General features: G+C 46.0%; 1 protein-coding gene across 2 annotated transcripts in view; it reads right to left on the reverse strand.

The window, feature by feature from the left end:
• Window positions 1-580: 580 nt before the first annotated feature.
• MTMR2 (myotubularin related protein 2) overlaps window positions 581-17596 on the reverse strand; it is a 63153-nt gene continuing 46137 nt past the window's right edge. The window contains exons 8-15 of one of the 2 annotated variants that reach the window (XM_048294590.1): window positions 12740-12889; window positions 11752-11940; window positions 9344-9529; window positions 8275-8481; window positions 6613-6705; window positions 5135-5248; window positions 3550-3726; window positions 581-2579 (exon numbers count right to left, since the gene is read on the reverse strand). In XM_048294590.1, coding sequence (XP_048150547.1) covers window positions 2418-2579; window positions 3550-3726; window positions 5135-5248; window positions 6613-6705; window positions 8275-8481; window positions 9344-9529; window positions 11752-11940; window positions 12740-12889 — 1278 coding nt within the window. In that variant the 3' untranslated portion in view covers window positions 581-2417. The remainder of the gene's footprint in view (window positions 2580-3549; window positions 3727-5134; window positions 5249-6612; window positions 6706-8274; window positions 8482-9343; window positions 9530-11751; window positions 11941-12739; window positions 12890-17596) is intronic. The other variant, XR_007201589.1, reaches the window with a different exon arrangement.

Consider the following 17596-nt stretch of genomic DNA (forward strand, 5'->3'; position numbering starts at 1 on the left):
GGAGACCTTCTGGCACGTGAAAGGGTTGTAAGAGAGCTGGAGAGGGCATGCAGTGATAGGACAAGGAGGAATGGCTTTAAACTAAAAGAGAGCAGGTCTAGATTAGATATCAGGAAGAAATTCTTTACCATGAGGGCAGTGAGGCACTGGCACAGGTTGCCCAGAGAAAATGATGGATGCCCCATCCCTGGAAGTGTTCAAGGCCAGGTTGCATGGGGCATCCTGGTCTAGTGGAAGGTGTCTTTGCCCATCGGGGGGGTTGGAACTGGATGATCTTTAAAGGTCCCTTCCAACTTAAACCATTCTGTGATTCTGTTTTTATATTACTGAGCAGCTAAGCACTGTATCTATATTAATACTGGTCTGTATGGGATAAATGAAACTTGTCCAAAGATGAATCTTGGTTTTCTGTCATTCTAGACTTCAGAGTTTCAACATTAGTATCTTGCAAGACCCTTTACTGAAGGAGAGAGATTTGGATTTCACGCACTGACCTTGCACTGCTATTTATTTAATGCTTGCATGTCCTGCAAGTCCTTTGGAAAACCACACAGTTGCAAATAAGAGCACAGGAACTTTATCCATTTATCTGTTTTTATTAGTGTTAAGGAAACCAAACAGCCTTCATCAAGAAACAAAATATACACACACAGTCAACTTGCTAATACAGAATAATGCTTTAAACCATCTTACATAGTGATTGTACATAAGAGCAGACCTGCCCTTTAACCTCAAAGCAAATCCAAGTCATTAGAAAGTATTTTGTGTGGATTCTTTGCACTATTGAACCATAATGCGTCAGGCCACCCTGTAACAAACGTGGTGATGCTGTGCAGCCTCTTACTTATCCTGTCAGGAGGTGGCTGTGGATTTCTCTGTAAGCACGGTGTGGTGATTGCAGCAGTAGAGCAGACAGAAGTGGAGACTGCAGGAGGAAAGACTGTTAACTGCCTTGGCACGAATTTGGCTTTTGAAAGGCAGTTTCTTAGGTGGAAATGGGTCTGCTTTTATGCTCTCTCCAAAAATCCTTCTCAAGGGGAATAGCAGCTGAGTGAAGCAGCTGACAGGCACATTAAACAGGTGACTACAGTCTGGGATCCTGTCATAAAAGAGCAAGACAGGAACCCACACCAGGCAGTGCCCCTTCTCCTTAGCAGACAGGTGGAGAAGCAGCCTGAAGACCTTGCACATACTTCACTGCCTTTCTGAAAGCCCCCTCTTCTGCAACCCTGTGCTTACCTGTTTGGAAGAGCAAGGGGGCAGTCAGGGTTTGACCAAGTGTCTGGTTTATCTCCTACAGTAAATTTTTGTATTAAAATTGAATTTCAACTTGAGTTTAGTTGAGTGACACCAGTTCTTGAAGCAGACTATGAGGAAAAAGGTAGGGTTTAGAAAATGGCTAAGCTCTTCAGTCTGCCAGAAAAACCTAAAGCAGCAGTTGCAATGCAGGCAGAAAGGCGTCTTTGGTTGATGCACAGTTGCTTCCATTAGTTAGCAGAAAACTGAAATACCATAAGTACACCACTATAACCCTGCACAGAAGCATTAAAATTGCTAATTATGCTTGCCCAAGCAAAACGTAATGGCTGATCCCAGCAGTTCACACGTGCCCCTTGGTATTCCACTACCTTTCCCCTGATGACTATGAGGCACTGGAGGCCAGAGGAGCTGTGGAAAGCCCAGGGGAGCCACACTCTGCTCCCCCCCTCAGAAATAAAGGTGCTTAAGTTGCATCCTGGCACACCCACTGTAAACCATAAGCAAGATTCCAAAGTTGCAGAGATGGAAGTAAACGTTGTCCTACAAAATCAAGGCCTGTATGTTGCTCCTCTACTGCTGTGTTTTACTGGGGAGAAGCTGCCTGTTCTTTAAATAAGGCATCATTTACATGGCTTCCTATGGTCTAGGTTGAGGTGAAGGGAGTGACACGTTGCAGACGTTACTGTTGCTTGTTTCCAGCTGTGCTGGCAAATGCCCCTGTTCACTCTGCTGTGCAGGAGGGTGTGTGATGTCACAGCTGCATCTGAGGCTCCAACAGAAAGGCAGGTTTGGCCTTTCAAACTTCTGAGCAGACATTTTTCCTCCACAGTACTTCATGCTCGTGCGCAGACTCTTCCAAGCCAAGTGATTTCCAGCACATCAGTGAACAAAGAGCAAGCTCCAGGCTTCTTACAAGTGGCAGGTGCAATTGGCTTGTATTAAAAGCTAGCCACTGAGAAGGTTAATTGCATAGGGGGCCTTGTCTGTGTTGGTTTTTGCTTTAAGCTTTCTCTAGTGCTACAGTACTAATAAGTTACCCTGGAGAGAAATAAATAAATAGGTTGGCATCTCCCAAGCACCATGCTGGAAATCCAGGGGGTTTCTGAAAAGCTGCCCCCCATGGTCCTGGGAAGTTACTCAGCAAAAAGAAGTCCGTATTATACAACTGTCTGTACGGGAGCGACGCACTGCGCAGGAGAGCCGGCTCGCTCCGAGGATGAGGTGGAACGGTTGGTGATCTCCCTCTGCAGCTCCTCCACTTTCTTCTGCAGCTCAGCCCGCTTGGCCAGAAGCTCCTTGTAGCGATTATGGACAGGTTCCTGCAAGGGAATGTGTAGCTGAGCACTGGGAGATGAGCGTGGAAGTGGGAGCCTGAAACACAAAACTGCTGCTGACCTTACACACAGCTGTGAGGGAAGGAGGGGAGGTACTTGAGAGTCATCAGTCTCCAGCCCACAGGTACCTGAGTGCTTGCTCTGGCTTTGGGCTGCTCGTTTGGATCCAACATGCACATTGCAGGGGTGGCTAAACAAAACAGTCTGTACGCATTTTGAAAGATGACTGTTGCCAAACTCTAATCTCTGACCTTTCTGGGGGACACTGGCCATGGCATCTCAGCCTGGACATAATTTCAGGGGCTTGGGGAGGGTGGAAAACCAGCCAGATTCTTCTAAATATTTTCACATAGTTCTGACTGTTTAGTAGCCAGTACTGCAAAGTGTTTGCTGGGTTCCTGTGTCTAAGGCTGCAGATTTGCAGAGCTGTTACCTGCAGATGGGCAGTGAGGCAATCGGGAATTTTTGTCCCTTCCTATTAAAAAGTGATGTCAGCATTCAGGGTCATGCTCAGACTTCCCTGCCAGCTTCCCTGCTGGCTGAGGTCAGACCCTTGCACCTCAGGCAGCCAAAGCAAGCAGCAGGTTTCTGTCATCAGTAATTTAAATACAGCCCCAAAATTCCTATCTAGAGCCCCATATCCAGAGAAGTCTTAGGGGTTTAAGCTCTTTTGTAAAGAGAATTCAAATAATTTTTCCGACATTCTTAGTGAGGAATTTCCCAAACTGCTGAGAATCCTCAGTTCCTGCAGATTTCACAAGGTGGTGATGTCCAGCTGGGCACGTGCACCAGGCAGCTCTAGGTGACGCTTGCTCTTGCTGGCATTTGAATTTAGGTGTTTGTTTTCAGATTTAAGCAGTGGCAGCATAAGTTTGTAGATTACCTAAAGGTCTTGATCTCCAAATAAGAGTATTGGTAGCAGCAGAAAGGGAAGCAGGAGTAAGAAGAGGCGTACCTGAGGCTTCATCCTGGGGTTCCAGCGGATGTAGTAACCGACCCACAGCTCGAGGTGGCGCATGCTGGCCACGGGATACAGGACGTGGTTGGAGTAGCTCACGTACAAAGGGTTAGTGAAGTCTTCCAGTTGGCTGTTGATGTAAGACCAAAGTGATACAGTCTTTTTTGGAAGGCTCTGTAAGGGAAGGGGGTGGAGGAGGCTTTATTTGCCATACGAATCCCAGCTATCTACAAACTACAGCAGCACAGACATATGCCTGTCATTAATATGGAACTGGTTGCTTTTTTGTAGCTTAAAAAAACCCCAAAACTGTTCTTTTGATGTGGTTCTTGTACTCAAAGCACATGAATGCAGGCAGGCACACGCACCCTGGTACAGAACAACCCCTCTGACCCACCCAGCTGCCAGCACAGACCAGGCATCACCACTGGTACAGCGAGAGGGGACTGGCATGTGAACTCTGAGTGCTTTAGTTAAACTTCACTTCTCTAAAGTGCTCCTGGAGGACTTGCTGGATTTAATTGCAAAGGAAGAAGAGAAAACATTTGACTTAGGCCCTGATCTAGTGGAATAATTAGGCCTGTGAATACTCCCACTGAAACCAGTGCTGAAGTACTTTCTAGATTAAGTACTTCACTAAGCTGCGGCCTTTTAAAAAAACCCCCAAACCCACGTCCAAACAGCATGCAGATTTTCTTCCCTGGAAATGACAATTATTCAATCATTGTGGACCCCAGAGAAACAGGGACACTGATTTCACTATAGTAAAATGCTATCACTTTTATTTTACAGCTAGCTTTTATGATTATTTTTAACTGATGTTCTATCAAATGTAATCACATCAGGTCTGCACAGCACTGCCCTCGTGTACCTCTGTGCTGTTCGGCTGCAGCCTTTGGTGACAGAATGCTTCATCTTCAGCTAGGTGAGACAGAATGAGTGCCACTGTTTTCCTTCTAATTCCACACTGGGTCTGAGTGTACACATCTCTACGCTCCTCCCTGGGCAAACAAACCTCGGCCAGACTGCAGGGCAGAGCTGGCTTGTGGCAGGACAGAGAGGCGCGTCCTCACTGAGAGTAGGAGAGTTGTCCTCTCCCGGGAAGATGCAAGCACAGCAAGAACACACATTAAGACCAGTTACTTGCTGTAACCTGTGTGTGCAGAATGACAGCACGCACTAGGTAGTTCAAAGTACCCTAAAGGGACCACTTCAAAGAAAAGGGACAACAAAAGAGCACCAGTTCCCACGGAGAAGGTTACAGTAAACTGTAAGTTCAAAGCACAACTGTATTTCCACTGCCTGGGAGACACCAAGAGCTATTCAACCACTAGTGACTAACTGGAAGTAGACAGAGTGTCCAGAAGGGAGATGGTGTTGCTCTGAAATATGAAGTCTCCAACAGATAGCAGTTTGTGCAAAGAGGAAAATCCCCCAAGTCCCAGCTGTTGAGAAGGTGGGCTTGGCATTTCCCAGGCCCACATCTACATCTACCTTTGAGTGAGGAACCAGCTTCTGTAGCAATATCTGGCCAGCTAAAGCACTCAGGAACAGGGTTTACCTTGGAGAGAAGCTGTCTTACCTCCTTCACTCTCTGCTGCTCACTGCTGCAGAGAAAGGTCCCAAACAAACAGCTGTACAGGTGATCCAGGATGGTGATCAGGAAGTACTCATTGAACTCAAATGCTGTAGGAAACTTTAGGCAGAAACAGAAAATTAGGCTGGGATTTTGAAACAGGAAAATAAACTTTCTCCCACACTGTGGTCTTGGTAAGGAGTTGGCCTCTTGATTTCTAGAACAGGATCTGTCCCTGTTCCCTGCCTGGCTGGATACTCAGGGTCATATTTGCTCCTTCCAGGAGCAAGAGTTTCCCTCTTGGAAAGCTACTTTGCATGTGCAGAGAGGAATTCTGAGCAAAAGCCAGAGGTCAGCAGGGTTACAGCACTGTGTTTATATACACTCAGTGCTGCTTCAAATTGAAGCTCGCTCTGCTATGCCTGCTCCTCATGACAAGCCATGCAGCTGGACTGTGAATAAAAGGCTCACAAGAAATAAATATGTTCAAAAAGTGGAGATTTCCCAGGGCCAAATGGAAATAACCTGGGTGCCTAACACAGCACTGCCCAGAGGGAACAGCAGGGAGGCACCTTGTGACAGAGGCCAGCAGGAGGAAAAGGTGTATGGGCATAGGCCATGTTTGTTGCTGAGTTCTGTGCAGAAACAATCTGAGACAAGGACAACTGAAGCTCCACAAAAGGTCAGTAAGAATACATGCAGTGAACTGCAAAGATATGCAGGGGCGATGGAGAGGAGAGCAGGAGGCCCTCCTCCCTCACAACCACCCTTCTCTTCCCAGGCTGCCCCAGCTGTGACATCTTGACCTCACCAGCTGCAGGTCAGGATGCCCAGCTATAGGAGCAATCCAAGGAGACCAAAATGAAAGTGACTTCTGATGACAGTAAAGCCTCCTCTTCTCTCTGCATGGATGTGGTACAGCTTCATATGTAGTGCCATCCTTCTCTTCCATTTCTCCTGGTCTAATCCATGATGAGCCTAGCTTTTTTTCCAGTGAACTGCCTGACCATAGCTGACTTTTGTGTCACAGAAGATACCAAAAACCTTCCAGGTTCCACATGCCTGGAGAAAAACCTCCCAGACACAGGGGATCTCTCCTGGACTGCACCTCTGCCATGCCTGGTCTGAAGTGAGGCACTCAGCTCTGTACATCACATTATGAACTGGGAGCAGTACATCGGCCTTCAGAAGAAGTTAAAATGGAGCCTGTCTTGCTGCAGTTTGGATCAGGTTACAGCATCAGCTTGAGCAGAGGCAACAGGGATCTGTCGTACCCACCCGTGGTAGGGACTGACATTAGCAAGTGCCTTCAGGCTCTTTGCTTAACAGGCTCCCAAAAAGCCTGCTGCCAGAATCAAAGCCAGAGTACAAGCCCAGGAAGGAGATCCTGCACAGGTCAGCTTGGAAATCATTCCTGTGTCCAGACACTGTGCCATGTCTCAGTGCCCTGGCTCTGTGGACACGGGTGCCACCCAGCAGTTTACCTGTCTTGTCATTTGCCAGACACAGTCGATGAACTGCAGGAAGACGGGGGAGCGATCGGCATCCGCGTGATTCTTGTCCCCGTGGCCAACCCTCTGAAACAGCAGCACACAGAACACGAGTCACCCAGGGCTTCATGGGGAAACTGCTGGGGTCTGCTCTCTGTCACCTAAACCTTTACCAACAGCTTCAAAAGCTTCTAATGAGTCTTGATACTGCTTTGTCCATATCAGTGGGTAAAGGAGTAAAGGACAGCTACTCTCTTTGTCTTTGAAGTGAAAATTCTTTATGGGGATATTTTCATGCTAAGTTAAAACAAGAGTTGTTTGAGTAGAGGCTCCAGATGCTATGCTGGCACTGATTTCAGTTAATAGCTAAAGTTTAGAAGGGAAAAAAATGAGAACGCTTTTTGCTTCAGTTGCAGCTGTTGTCCTGGCTACTTCAGTAGTAGAGCGTGCTAGACACAAGCACTACCTACAGGCACGGCATGCGGCGATAACCGTCACGCAACACCTCGCTGCTTCCAAGAGCTGTACAAACACCAGCCCAGCCCATCGCCTACCACCTCCAGAGAGGCACTAATGACACTACTCCCTGAAGCAGGCCTCCAACCCTGACTGTGCTGTGTGGCCAACACGTGAGGCACGACTCCTCAGAACTAGCAGAGTGCATTAATGGTTATGTATTACCCGGGAGCCCCAAGCACGGTACAAAGACAGAACAAGAACGTGTAAGTAACAGAGATCTCCAATACAGTTCTCCCCTCACCATCACTGTCACTTATCTTCCTTGTCTACACAGTGAAGAAGCTAAAACACTCGTTGTTCAAATACCAGATAACAAGTTTTGCTGCAGCACAACCTCAGTTGTTTCAGTGCCTCAGTTTCCCCACCTTCCTCAGAGCATTTGACAGTGCAACCCATTGCTGCAAGTGCTGTACACAGACCTTGTTCTAGCCCTTGCAGAATGAAACAACCATGAGAGAACAGCTACAAGCAAAACACAGAAGGAACAAAGACTGAAAGGATTCTACTGAAAAGCCCTCTCAATTCCCATCAGTGCAAACTATAACAAACTGCCGTGTCACAAGCCCACAAAGCTGCCTCTCTGCCAGCTGCAAGGACACAACCACAAGCTACTCTTGATCCAGGCTCAAACTGCTGCTCTTTCACCTATATAATTAGAAGCCTCTCCAAAAATGAACTGTGCCTGAAAAAAATGTGAGCTCAAGGCTATAAACAAATTCCCCAACCTCTTCAATACCAAAGCATTTCTTAGATGATGGTGCCCAAGCAGTCTGAGAAAATGGACTGAATTGGAAATGAAGACAAAAAATGTCCCAGTGGTCTCTGCCAACTCCCAGCAGAAATGCCAGCACTGAACCCAAAGCACACTGCTAGTTTAAGCCTAAGCATGGGAACGTGACATTATCAGTCAGACACCTGAGAGACTTAATACCAGCTGTTCCTGGTATCTAACCAATACAGTCCCAAGGAGGTTAAGAGATAAATGGAATTATAGGTAGAAAACAATAACATCAGCATTCACTTCTCTTCTGCGAGTTCAGCCAGGAAACTTCTCACAGGAAAGGCTAAACTCCCCTGAAATCCTTCAGGAGGGACAATAACTTTGTGTTCAGTGCCTTCCATGGGCTAGTGACTCACCAGCTGAAACCTGTGGCCGAAGCTCAGCCACTCCTTCTCCACTAGCACCTCAAAGCCCCTGATAGTTCGGTAGTAGCCATCCAACATGAGCAGGGAGAGCGAGGTGAGCTGGGCTGTGCGGTCCCAGCCATCACTGCAGTGCACAACCACAGATGTCTTCCCTGATTCCACTTTGTCAGCAATCCGAAGGGCTCCAGCAAGAATGAGCTAGGGCAAGGAAAAAAAACAAATTACAAAATCTCTTTGGAACAGAAACTATAAATGAAAAATGGCTAGTGACAGCACAGGACAGACCAAGGGCTCTGTTTGCCTCAAGGAGAATGGTAAATCAGTTCCAACTACTTTATAACTAGGACAGCAAACTGGTGAACACATTTTCTGTTCCAGCAAGATGACGATACATCTAAACTGTAGTGTAGGCACAACTCTAGAAGAGCCCTTGCATAAAGCTCAGTCCTTGGACAAGTCAGGATTTAAATGAAGGAGCATTTTGTGTCTGATAGGAATGGGCATCACCTTGCAGCTGCCCCAGGAGCAGATCTGCCCGTCTGCACCAGCAGAGCAACAATGTAAGCTGGACATTTTTAGAGCAGAAGAAGCTAATTTGAAAACCAACATCTGGAGAAGCCAAAACATTTTGCCTCCTTATTCTGACTCTGCTCGGATTCCTGAAAGGCTGACAGGGCACAAACTCCCAGCATTTCCTTGTCTGGACCAGTCAATAATGCCAGGATGTCAAAGAGCTGAGTCAAGAGCTTGGAAACTCCGTGACTCCTGAGCTCTAAGCAGAGCTTTCACAGTTACACATCACCCAGGAACATCCTTCACTTTCAAAGCACCATCTTTCAGTATTTTAGCCCCTTCTCTTGTCCCTCTTCTCATCTCCTTAAGATTCCTCACTCCAAGAAACTATGGTTTTAGTTGCTTATAAATGGAAAACAAATTGTAAGTCTTTAAATTTACAAGGAATTTAAAATCCTGGCATTAGCTCTGGATATCTTTCCCAGTGAGCAGACTGGTAAGGACTTGTGGTTGCCCAGCCACATGCAGGGGATGCAAACATGCATACCTTGATATGCTCTAGCCAGTGAGTTGACTCTAAATTAGACAGCCAGTGAGTCTCCTCGATATTGGGATACACAATTTCTTTCAGTTTTCTCAGCGACTCTCTCATAACATGAATATTGTGAATGTCCAGGAACACTAATTCTGCATTCTGATAGGCATCCTCGCTTTCATAGCCCCCTCCTTTAGCCTGAAGAACAAAATCCACACACAGATCATTAAGCAAAAACATATTTTGTACTTTACCCCAGTCCTTTGTCCTGAGCAAACAGCAGCTGACAATGACAGTGACTGGGCTATCTAAAGCAGGCAAAAAACATTGGCTTTATCTTACAGTTGGGAGCAAACATGTACAGGCACACACTTTGTGTCTCTATTCTGCAATAGCTAATGAATCCTACAATTTTTACTAAAGAGTATCACATTACAAGCCTTCTTTTCCTCTGTAATTATCATTTATCCCCATTCAAGCTGTTAACTCATTACATTCGCTAATCTATCATTTAAAAATTTACCATACTATTACAGAGGAGGATAACCCACACACTAATTGTCTTTCCTAAGTGGTGGGAAAGGCAGATTTAAAAAAAAAAAAAGATCTTTAGTGCAACAAAGCAGCTCCACCATTAAAACAAAGCTTAAAGTGATGGCATGAAACACAATTTTTAGAAGGATAGAATGATGGACCCTGGGAACTACTGACCTGTCAGCCTCACCTCTGTGCCTGGGAGGATCATGGAACAGATCCTTTGAGAAGATGTGCCAGGGCACATGGAGGACAGGGAGGTGATTCAGGAAATCCAGCATGGCTTCACCAAGGGCAAGTCCTGCCTGACCAGCCCCGTGGCCTTCTATGATGGAGTGACTACAGCAGCGGACAGGGGAAGGGCTATGGGTGTGATCTACCTGTACTTGAGAAAAACCTTTGACACAGTGCCCCACAACATCCTTCTCTCTAGACTGGAGATGATGGGCAGACAGTTTGATGGATGAGAAGTTGGATAGTCACAGCCAGAGGGTAGTGGCCAATAGCTCAATGTCCAGCCAGTGGCAAGCGGTGTCCCTGAGGAGTCCATATGGGGACTAGGGCTATTTAATATCTTCATCAGTGACACAAACAGAAGGATCAAATGCCATCCACAGGGGCTTGGACAAGCTTGGGAAGTGGACCCATGGGAACCCCATGAGGTTTAACGAGACCAGGTGCCAGGTGCTGCAACTGGGTCAGGACACTCCTGATATCAACACAGGCTGGGGATGAACAGATCAGAGCAGCCCTGCCCTGAAGGACTGGGGGGTGCTGGTGGATGAGAGGCTGGACATGACCCAGCCATGGGCACTCACAGCCCAGAGAGCCAAATGTGTCCTGGGCTGCATCCAAAGCAGCGTGGGCAGCAGGGCCAGGGAGGGGATTCTGCCCCTCTGCTCTGCTCTGGTGAGACCCCACTGCAGTGCTGTGTCCAACTCTGGGGACCTCAGCAGAGGAAAGACATGGTACTGTTGGATCAAATCCACAAAGATGATCAGAGGTCTGGAGCATTTCTCCCGTGAAGAAAGGCTGAGAAGGGAAGGCCATGGAGAGACCTTATAGCAGCCTTCCAGTACTTAAAGGAGGCCTATAAGAAAGATGGGGACAAATGTTTTAGTAGGCCCTGTTGTGACACGACAAGGGGTAATGGTTTGAAAGTAATAGAGAGTAGATTCAGACTAAATATAAAGAAGAAATTTTTCACACTAAGGGTGGTAAAACACTAGAACAGGTTTTCCAGAACAGTGGTAGATGCCTCATTCTTGGAAACATTCAAGGTCAGGTTAGATGGGTTCCAAGCAACCTGATCTAGCAGAAGATGTCCCTGCTCATGGCAGAGGAGGGTTGGACTAGATGACCTTTAAAGGTCCCTTCCAACCCAAACCATCCTGTGATTCTATAACAGCAGAAAGAACACAGCAATATTCCTTGACATTAGCAATCCCCAGTTATATTTTGGAATTAAAAATCTCGATGCCTGATTTTCAGAAGTGCTGAGTATCTCCTGCGCCCATCACAGTTAACAGGGACAAAGTTCTGGTGCTGTTAGAGGAAGCAGTATTTCACCCATGTGAATTGAAAAATGGTGATACACAAGGCCCAAAGTGCTAGAGTCTGATCTTAGTACTACTTCATTTTTTTTTCCCCTTCCAATCTCATTTCCCATTGTAAATTAATAGAATGGACCATTAGTAGTCACACTGACATCTTACAGATACCAGTGCAAGTACAAAAGTCTGTCTAGAGAACTGGATCATTGCATGCAGATTTCCTTTGCAGTGGAAAACCTTTTTGTGATCCTTAAGAATAATATGAAATGGTGGTGGGAAATGTGCTCTAAATTATTACATTCCCAGTTTTAGTCAGAGGAAAAAGTACCTGACCTTATTGGCTACAGCATTCACACTAGGCCTTGCATCAAATATGAAGATTTTATGGGACTGGGCATTCGAATCCATGATGGCTTGAAGGTACTTTTCATCCTCCTTGCTCCGCTTGCCACTCACTCCCACCATGGGCTGGCTACAGCGAGTGATTGTTGCTTGACTTTCTGGGTGAATCCATGACAAGACCTTTGGAAACAAATGGGAATTAAATTAAGGAAAAATGGGATTTGTTAAACCAGGGAAATGATTTACCTGTAATGGTTTGCTCTAGGATCCTGTTAGCTGCTTCCAGAAGGCTAAATGGACTGAAGGATTCTACTAAATCACAACTGAATGAAAGAACTCCTCTGTCCTTACTCATTCTGGTAGCATTCCCAAAGTTTGAACAAACCAAAGGTGATCAAATTGTTTAAGTCTGACTTTTAAATACGATGGAGACTGTTTTCCTGGCTGTTGCGTGAGTCAGTATGTGGGCTGTATCTTACTTTATGTTACACAATGTAAAAGTTAAGCACTTTAGGAACAGACTGAATTTTCTATAGACTTGAGAAGTAAACCAGTACCTTTTCAGTTACCTCTGAAATAATCATCATAACAATGTGTTTTATCTTATTTCATTTAATAAGCACTCTCATCAAGAGTATCACTGCGTCTTCCTCTATCCTGAAAGTCAGAGTAGGCCAGACTCTTGTAAACAGCCAAACAGAGCTGCTTTGTGTTTCCCAGGAACTGAACTGAGATATAGTTTGAGTTGTGCTAAATTATCTTATCTTCTAGTTTTGGTTTAGTCTACATCTCTTTCACAACAGTAGTTTCAGTAGATGCTGTTGTTTTCTATGTCCTCAAACATGTTGTTGTCACTTTTATTATCCACTGACCATTTATTTGCTCCCTGGAATCCACTCAGCCTGATCTTGGTAGTACTTATTGCCGAAAGGTATGTGAAACAAAACCACATCAAAGTGGCTTCCTCTGTCCCACTCACTGGTATGCGTCCTCTTGATCTGAAGGATGCCACTCTCTTTAATTCCTCATCGGGAATGTTTACAGGCACAGCTAGAATGGCAGGGTATGTGTCACACAGCTCGTAGCTCTCATTAATCTTGGTCAGCCTCCAGCTTTCATTGGGAATTCCCTAAAGAGGAAACTGCAGGTTAGCAATGAGTTGCTCTGAGACCTCAGCACAGACAAATCCCCAGACCTGAAATTCAAGGCAACATTTGTTAAGGAAGGACATTTAGAGCTGGTACTTGGGAATGCATTATCTTGGTAACTTGCATTTCATGTCTCTCCCCAGAGAGGTGGATGTTTTGCTCAAGTCACTGAAGAGTAGGGAAACTGGGCTTCAGGCAGGGTTATCCATGGCAAAGGAACTGTGGAGGCTACAGATGTAGCAACACAGGTGGTCCCCCTGAGCCCATCTTTACAATACCTCCTGGTCTCATCACGGGCTTACAGCAGAGCCAGGAGCAGGACAGAATGGCTGACCAACTGAGTCCTCTCATGACACTTAGTTCAAATGTGGTGGTTGGAAACTAGGCATACAAAGCAGAGTTCCCAGACAGGATGGGGGAAGGGGAAGAAGGGAGAACAGGAAGTAAAACACCTCCAAAAATCATCCTGATCTGGGCTTTGTTCAGTGTTTGTGGCACAACTGTGCAAACCTCTAAAAACACCAAAAACTTAACAACTGTATGTCTCTGGTTGTGTGACTGTATGTGATGTGCAACTCCCGTGTTTCTGTCACACTAAGCTCTCTGGCTGTACTAAGGACTTGGGCTGGGAGAGCAGGGAATCTCCACACACACATCATAGAGCTCAGCGTGCCGTGATGGGGAAGCCACTCAAGAGCTTCCCAGAGAACAATCTCCAAGTAACACCTGAAGCACAATGGGGACAACCCTGACAACCTGCAGACGTGGTTTGGCTGATGCTAGGAGAGAACAGACCAACAGGGAGTGGCTGGTGCAGCTGCCTGCAAGGAGAGATTTAAACAGACCCCTGTGGCAGCAGGGGTGAGCTCTGACACAAAGCATCTCTGTGGGGAAGACACATCTGCTGCAGCAAACATGGCCAGGCTGTGAAGCACAGAGTGTGTTTGAGGGCAACATCAACTCTTAACACAATACACACTTCTGTTCTAATAAACACTACTTCATTTTAAGGGAGAGTGGTGGCACACTGATTACCACTGTCATGGCTCCCACAGGAAATAAATGACAAATCTAACACAAGTCAGACGAGCTGTGATAATTACAGCTGACCCACACAGACTGCAGCCGGTTCCCCATCCCAGTGGTGAGTCACGCTGTCAAAAGAGGTCGTGGTTAGAAATCTGAGGGGAGGCCAGACCTTCTGTCTAGTATCAGTCACACACCCTGCTTATGAACCACCCCTGTCCTTTGGCCCTCCCTGGGAAGGCAGTGTTACTACAGGGATCACAAGTACCCCAAAAGCCTGAAGGAAAGCTATTTTTGGCACTGTCTGAAGCTGAAGAATTGGCAGAAACAGTGGGTATACACAGTTCAAGCTTACTGATGGGTAAAACATCCTCAGAGGTCTACCTGCTGTACCCAGCAAGGATGGAATCTGCTGGGTCCACCAGCTTTGCTGCCAGCCAGGGAATAGCAAGACCTCTTGCCAGTTACCAAGCTGTTTACTACCTAGAAGTGGACTAATGGCAAATTAGTTCTCAGTCCTGTCCTAGTAAGTACGTGCAATGGATCCATAAACAATTCCTGAAAATTCCACCTCCCCTAAATCTGAATGAAAACTACTCAGTCAGCACAGTCTTGGCAAGAAAAATTGGAGCTAACAAGCAGCTACATGGAAGAAAGTCCCCTTTTCATTTTATCCAACTACTCTACCAATGCTCATGGAGAAGACCAAGGAGTGGGCACTGGAAAGCACCCTCTTCACAGTGCTGGACAGCGTGGCTTTAGCACACACTACTTGGGCCAGAACTGAGCTCTGAAGCTCTCCAAAACTCTGAGTCTTTCAGCTGCCACACACAAATTTGAAGGAAATCTTTCCTCTGCTATAGCCCAGACCAGAAAAATCCATGACAAGCCCCCAAAGAAAGAAAAGATGCTGTGCATCAGCATTCAAATTTCCTTTGACTCTTGGGGAATGTTTGCTTTCCCCTGGCCCAGGAGCTTTGAATCACAGCACCACCCAGAACGCTTTGGATTCAGATCGTGACTTTCTCTAAGGACTGGAAGCAAACAGAAGTAAGCCAAGCGGGCTAGAAGAGAAGCTGAATTTGCATCTTCCCTGGAAGTTTGCCATCATGCACTGTAGCTTCTGCATTTATTCGTGCTCCTTCAGATTTGCCCTTCTCCAGCTGGAATCAATAGAAAAAGCCAAACGTGATATAAAGCACACTGGTATTTCCTCATCTAAGATGCATTTCACTGCTTCCCGGTAAGTTGTAAGCACCCAAAAGCCTACTATCAAACCAAACTGTTACAGATGTAACTCAATAAGCCTCTGCAGGCTAAGGAGTCGCTCTGGGAGCTGCCTGCCTGTGCACCTGCAGGAGGAACTCAGGCATGCCTCGCTAACAGCAGGCTGTGATCATCCTGAAGCTGCCAGGGCACGTGGCATGTCCACATTAGTGACCAGAGACTTCTGCACAGGTCTGTCTTCTTCAGGTAAATTAATGCTGCTAGCAGCTCCTGGTTCTAGGGGAATTCATATCTCTGGTGGCTGCCAGAGGGCAAACTGAGGAAGGCAGCAAAGCCACCTCTATAGTGATAAATTAAATGTACCCATGACTGTTCTCACTGAGCCCAGCTGAACCAATGCACCTCACATCCATACTATTAAACTCACTTATCCTCCAGACAGGACAGTTTCTCCAAACTGCCTGCTGGTGATCCTTGACTTGCATCACAGTATCTTTGTGCATGGCTAAAGATGCTCAATCATGTTCACTCAAAAGAGGGATGGTAACAGCCTGGTCTGTAGCTATGCCTGAAACTTGCCCCTGTGCTTGGGAACGCTCCTCACAACTGTATCATCTAACCATAGAGACACAGCCTTTGTGTCCTCTCCACATACAAACTAGACTTGTTTTCCCTCTAGATAGTCATTCATGCCTTACTTTAATGACTTGGGTTTGGTTATCACTTGATTTACACTTGATGATGTAGAAGATGGAGTTTCTTTATTTGCAGGGAAAAACTGTTGAAGCCACACCAGCACAGCACTGACACCACCACCTTGCAAAGCACATGGTTAAGGTTAAGCACATGAGGATCCTTCACTGACAGGAAAAAAATAATTCCCTTGCTTTAGTTACACACAGTCAGATCTCTCTACAGGATTGAGCAGATCCACTCTGAGCTTAGATATGTAAGTGCACCTTGATCTGCAGCAGGCAAGGCAGGGAGGGTCCTGTGTTACACCAGCAGTGCCCCTCTCAAACTTGGTTTGAGCCACAAGATACCAAGAGGCTGAGCACACTGGCTAAGGCACAGCCCTACACCAACACAGCACACAGCTGCAGAGCCAAGCTGGTCCCTCTGCCATTTACTGAGCCCAGGCTGTGTCCACCCAGCACCAGAGAGCTGTGATCTGTTCTGCAGTAGAGACACACCCAGCATAAGCAGGACCTCAGTTAAACCATGGGACATTTAACAGTTCAATCCTCGCTCTACTCCCCTAAGTGACACCCAGCAGTCCTCTGTAGGTTGATGTTATCATGCTCTAGCTTTCCCATTCCACTTGTATACTAATGCTGGGCACTTCTTTTATCCTCAAAACAGGGCAGTTCTTCTGAGTTATTAGTCTCTCCATGTTTTCTCTGAAAACAGAAACCACAGCCCTCCACTGTGGCTCCCTGGTAGATATGACCAGAGCACAGGATATTAGACAAGATTGACTCTTGTAGGGAACCATCACACAACTTCACAACCTCTTGTAATATTTTCCAAATGCTTCCCACCTTAATAAGGAAAATAAAGCTTTAAGTTACTCCAAAGGCATCTTAAGGACTTTTGGTTTCAAGTGAGTCTTATTCACTTTGCAATTCTGTTTTATATTCTGCCAGCCCGTGTGTAATAAAAATCAGGGAGCAATTTCAGTTTTAAATTTCATTTGCCACATGTGATTCCGTTTACCAACTAAATCTCAAACCTCTCTGAGTTCCTTTTGTTCTCTACAGGTTGTTTATTACTCCCCACAGTTTTACACAATCACAGATTCTTAATAAGTTACATATTTCCATCTTTCCCAAGAATGCTAACAGGAAAGTCAGGGGTTTACTGAATAGCCTTCCTAATTGCTACAAATCATACCACACTCAAACTTGCCATGTCTACCAGTGTGAACATAGATCTTACCATGGATCCTGGTCTAAAAGTCTTTTCTGGATACCTGGTAGTTGGAGTTTACTTTTGCTCCACTCCCCTCTCTGTGTGTCCCTGCTCCCACAGGGAAAAGACCTGGCCTAAGATATAGCAAGTTTTTGCCTGGCCATACTGCTGGGCTGCTGATGCCCTAGGCCAGCTCTTCTCTAACAGGTTTTAAACCAATTCCAGGAGGTCCTGCTGACAGTGCATATGTCCTGCTTTTCTGTTTCTGATCACAATTCATACAGTCAGAGACAGGTAATCCCATTATCTGATTTGATGATGCCAGTTTTGTTTCACTGTTAACGAATCCCCGCTGCCATTTCAAGACATAATCCTGATTTACTGTAGTACTTGTTATTGCTTTAGCAGAACCTGCTTGGATTAAGAAAAAAGGCTACGACATTCACACAGATAAATTGAACATCCATCGTTACAACTGCTGGAATTAAATAAACAGACTGAAATACCTAAAAGTTTTGGAGGGG

Source organism: Corvus hawaiiensis, chromosome 2 (genome assembly GCF_020740725.1).
Source record: "Corvus hawaiiensis isolate bCorHaw1 chromosome 2, bCorHaw1.pri.cur, whole genome shotgun sequence".
Classification (NCBI taxonomy): Eukaryota; Metazoa; Chordata; class Aves; order Passeriformes; family Corvidae; genus Corvus; species Corvus hawaiiensis.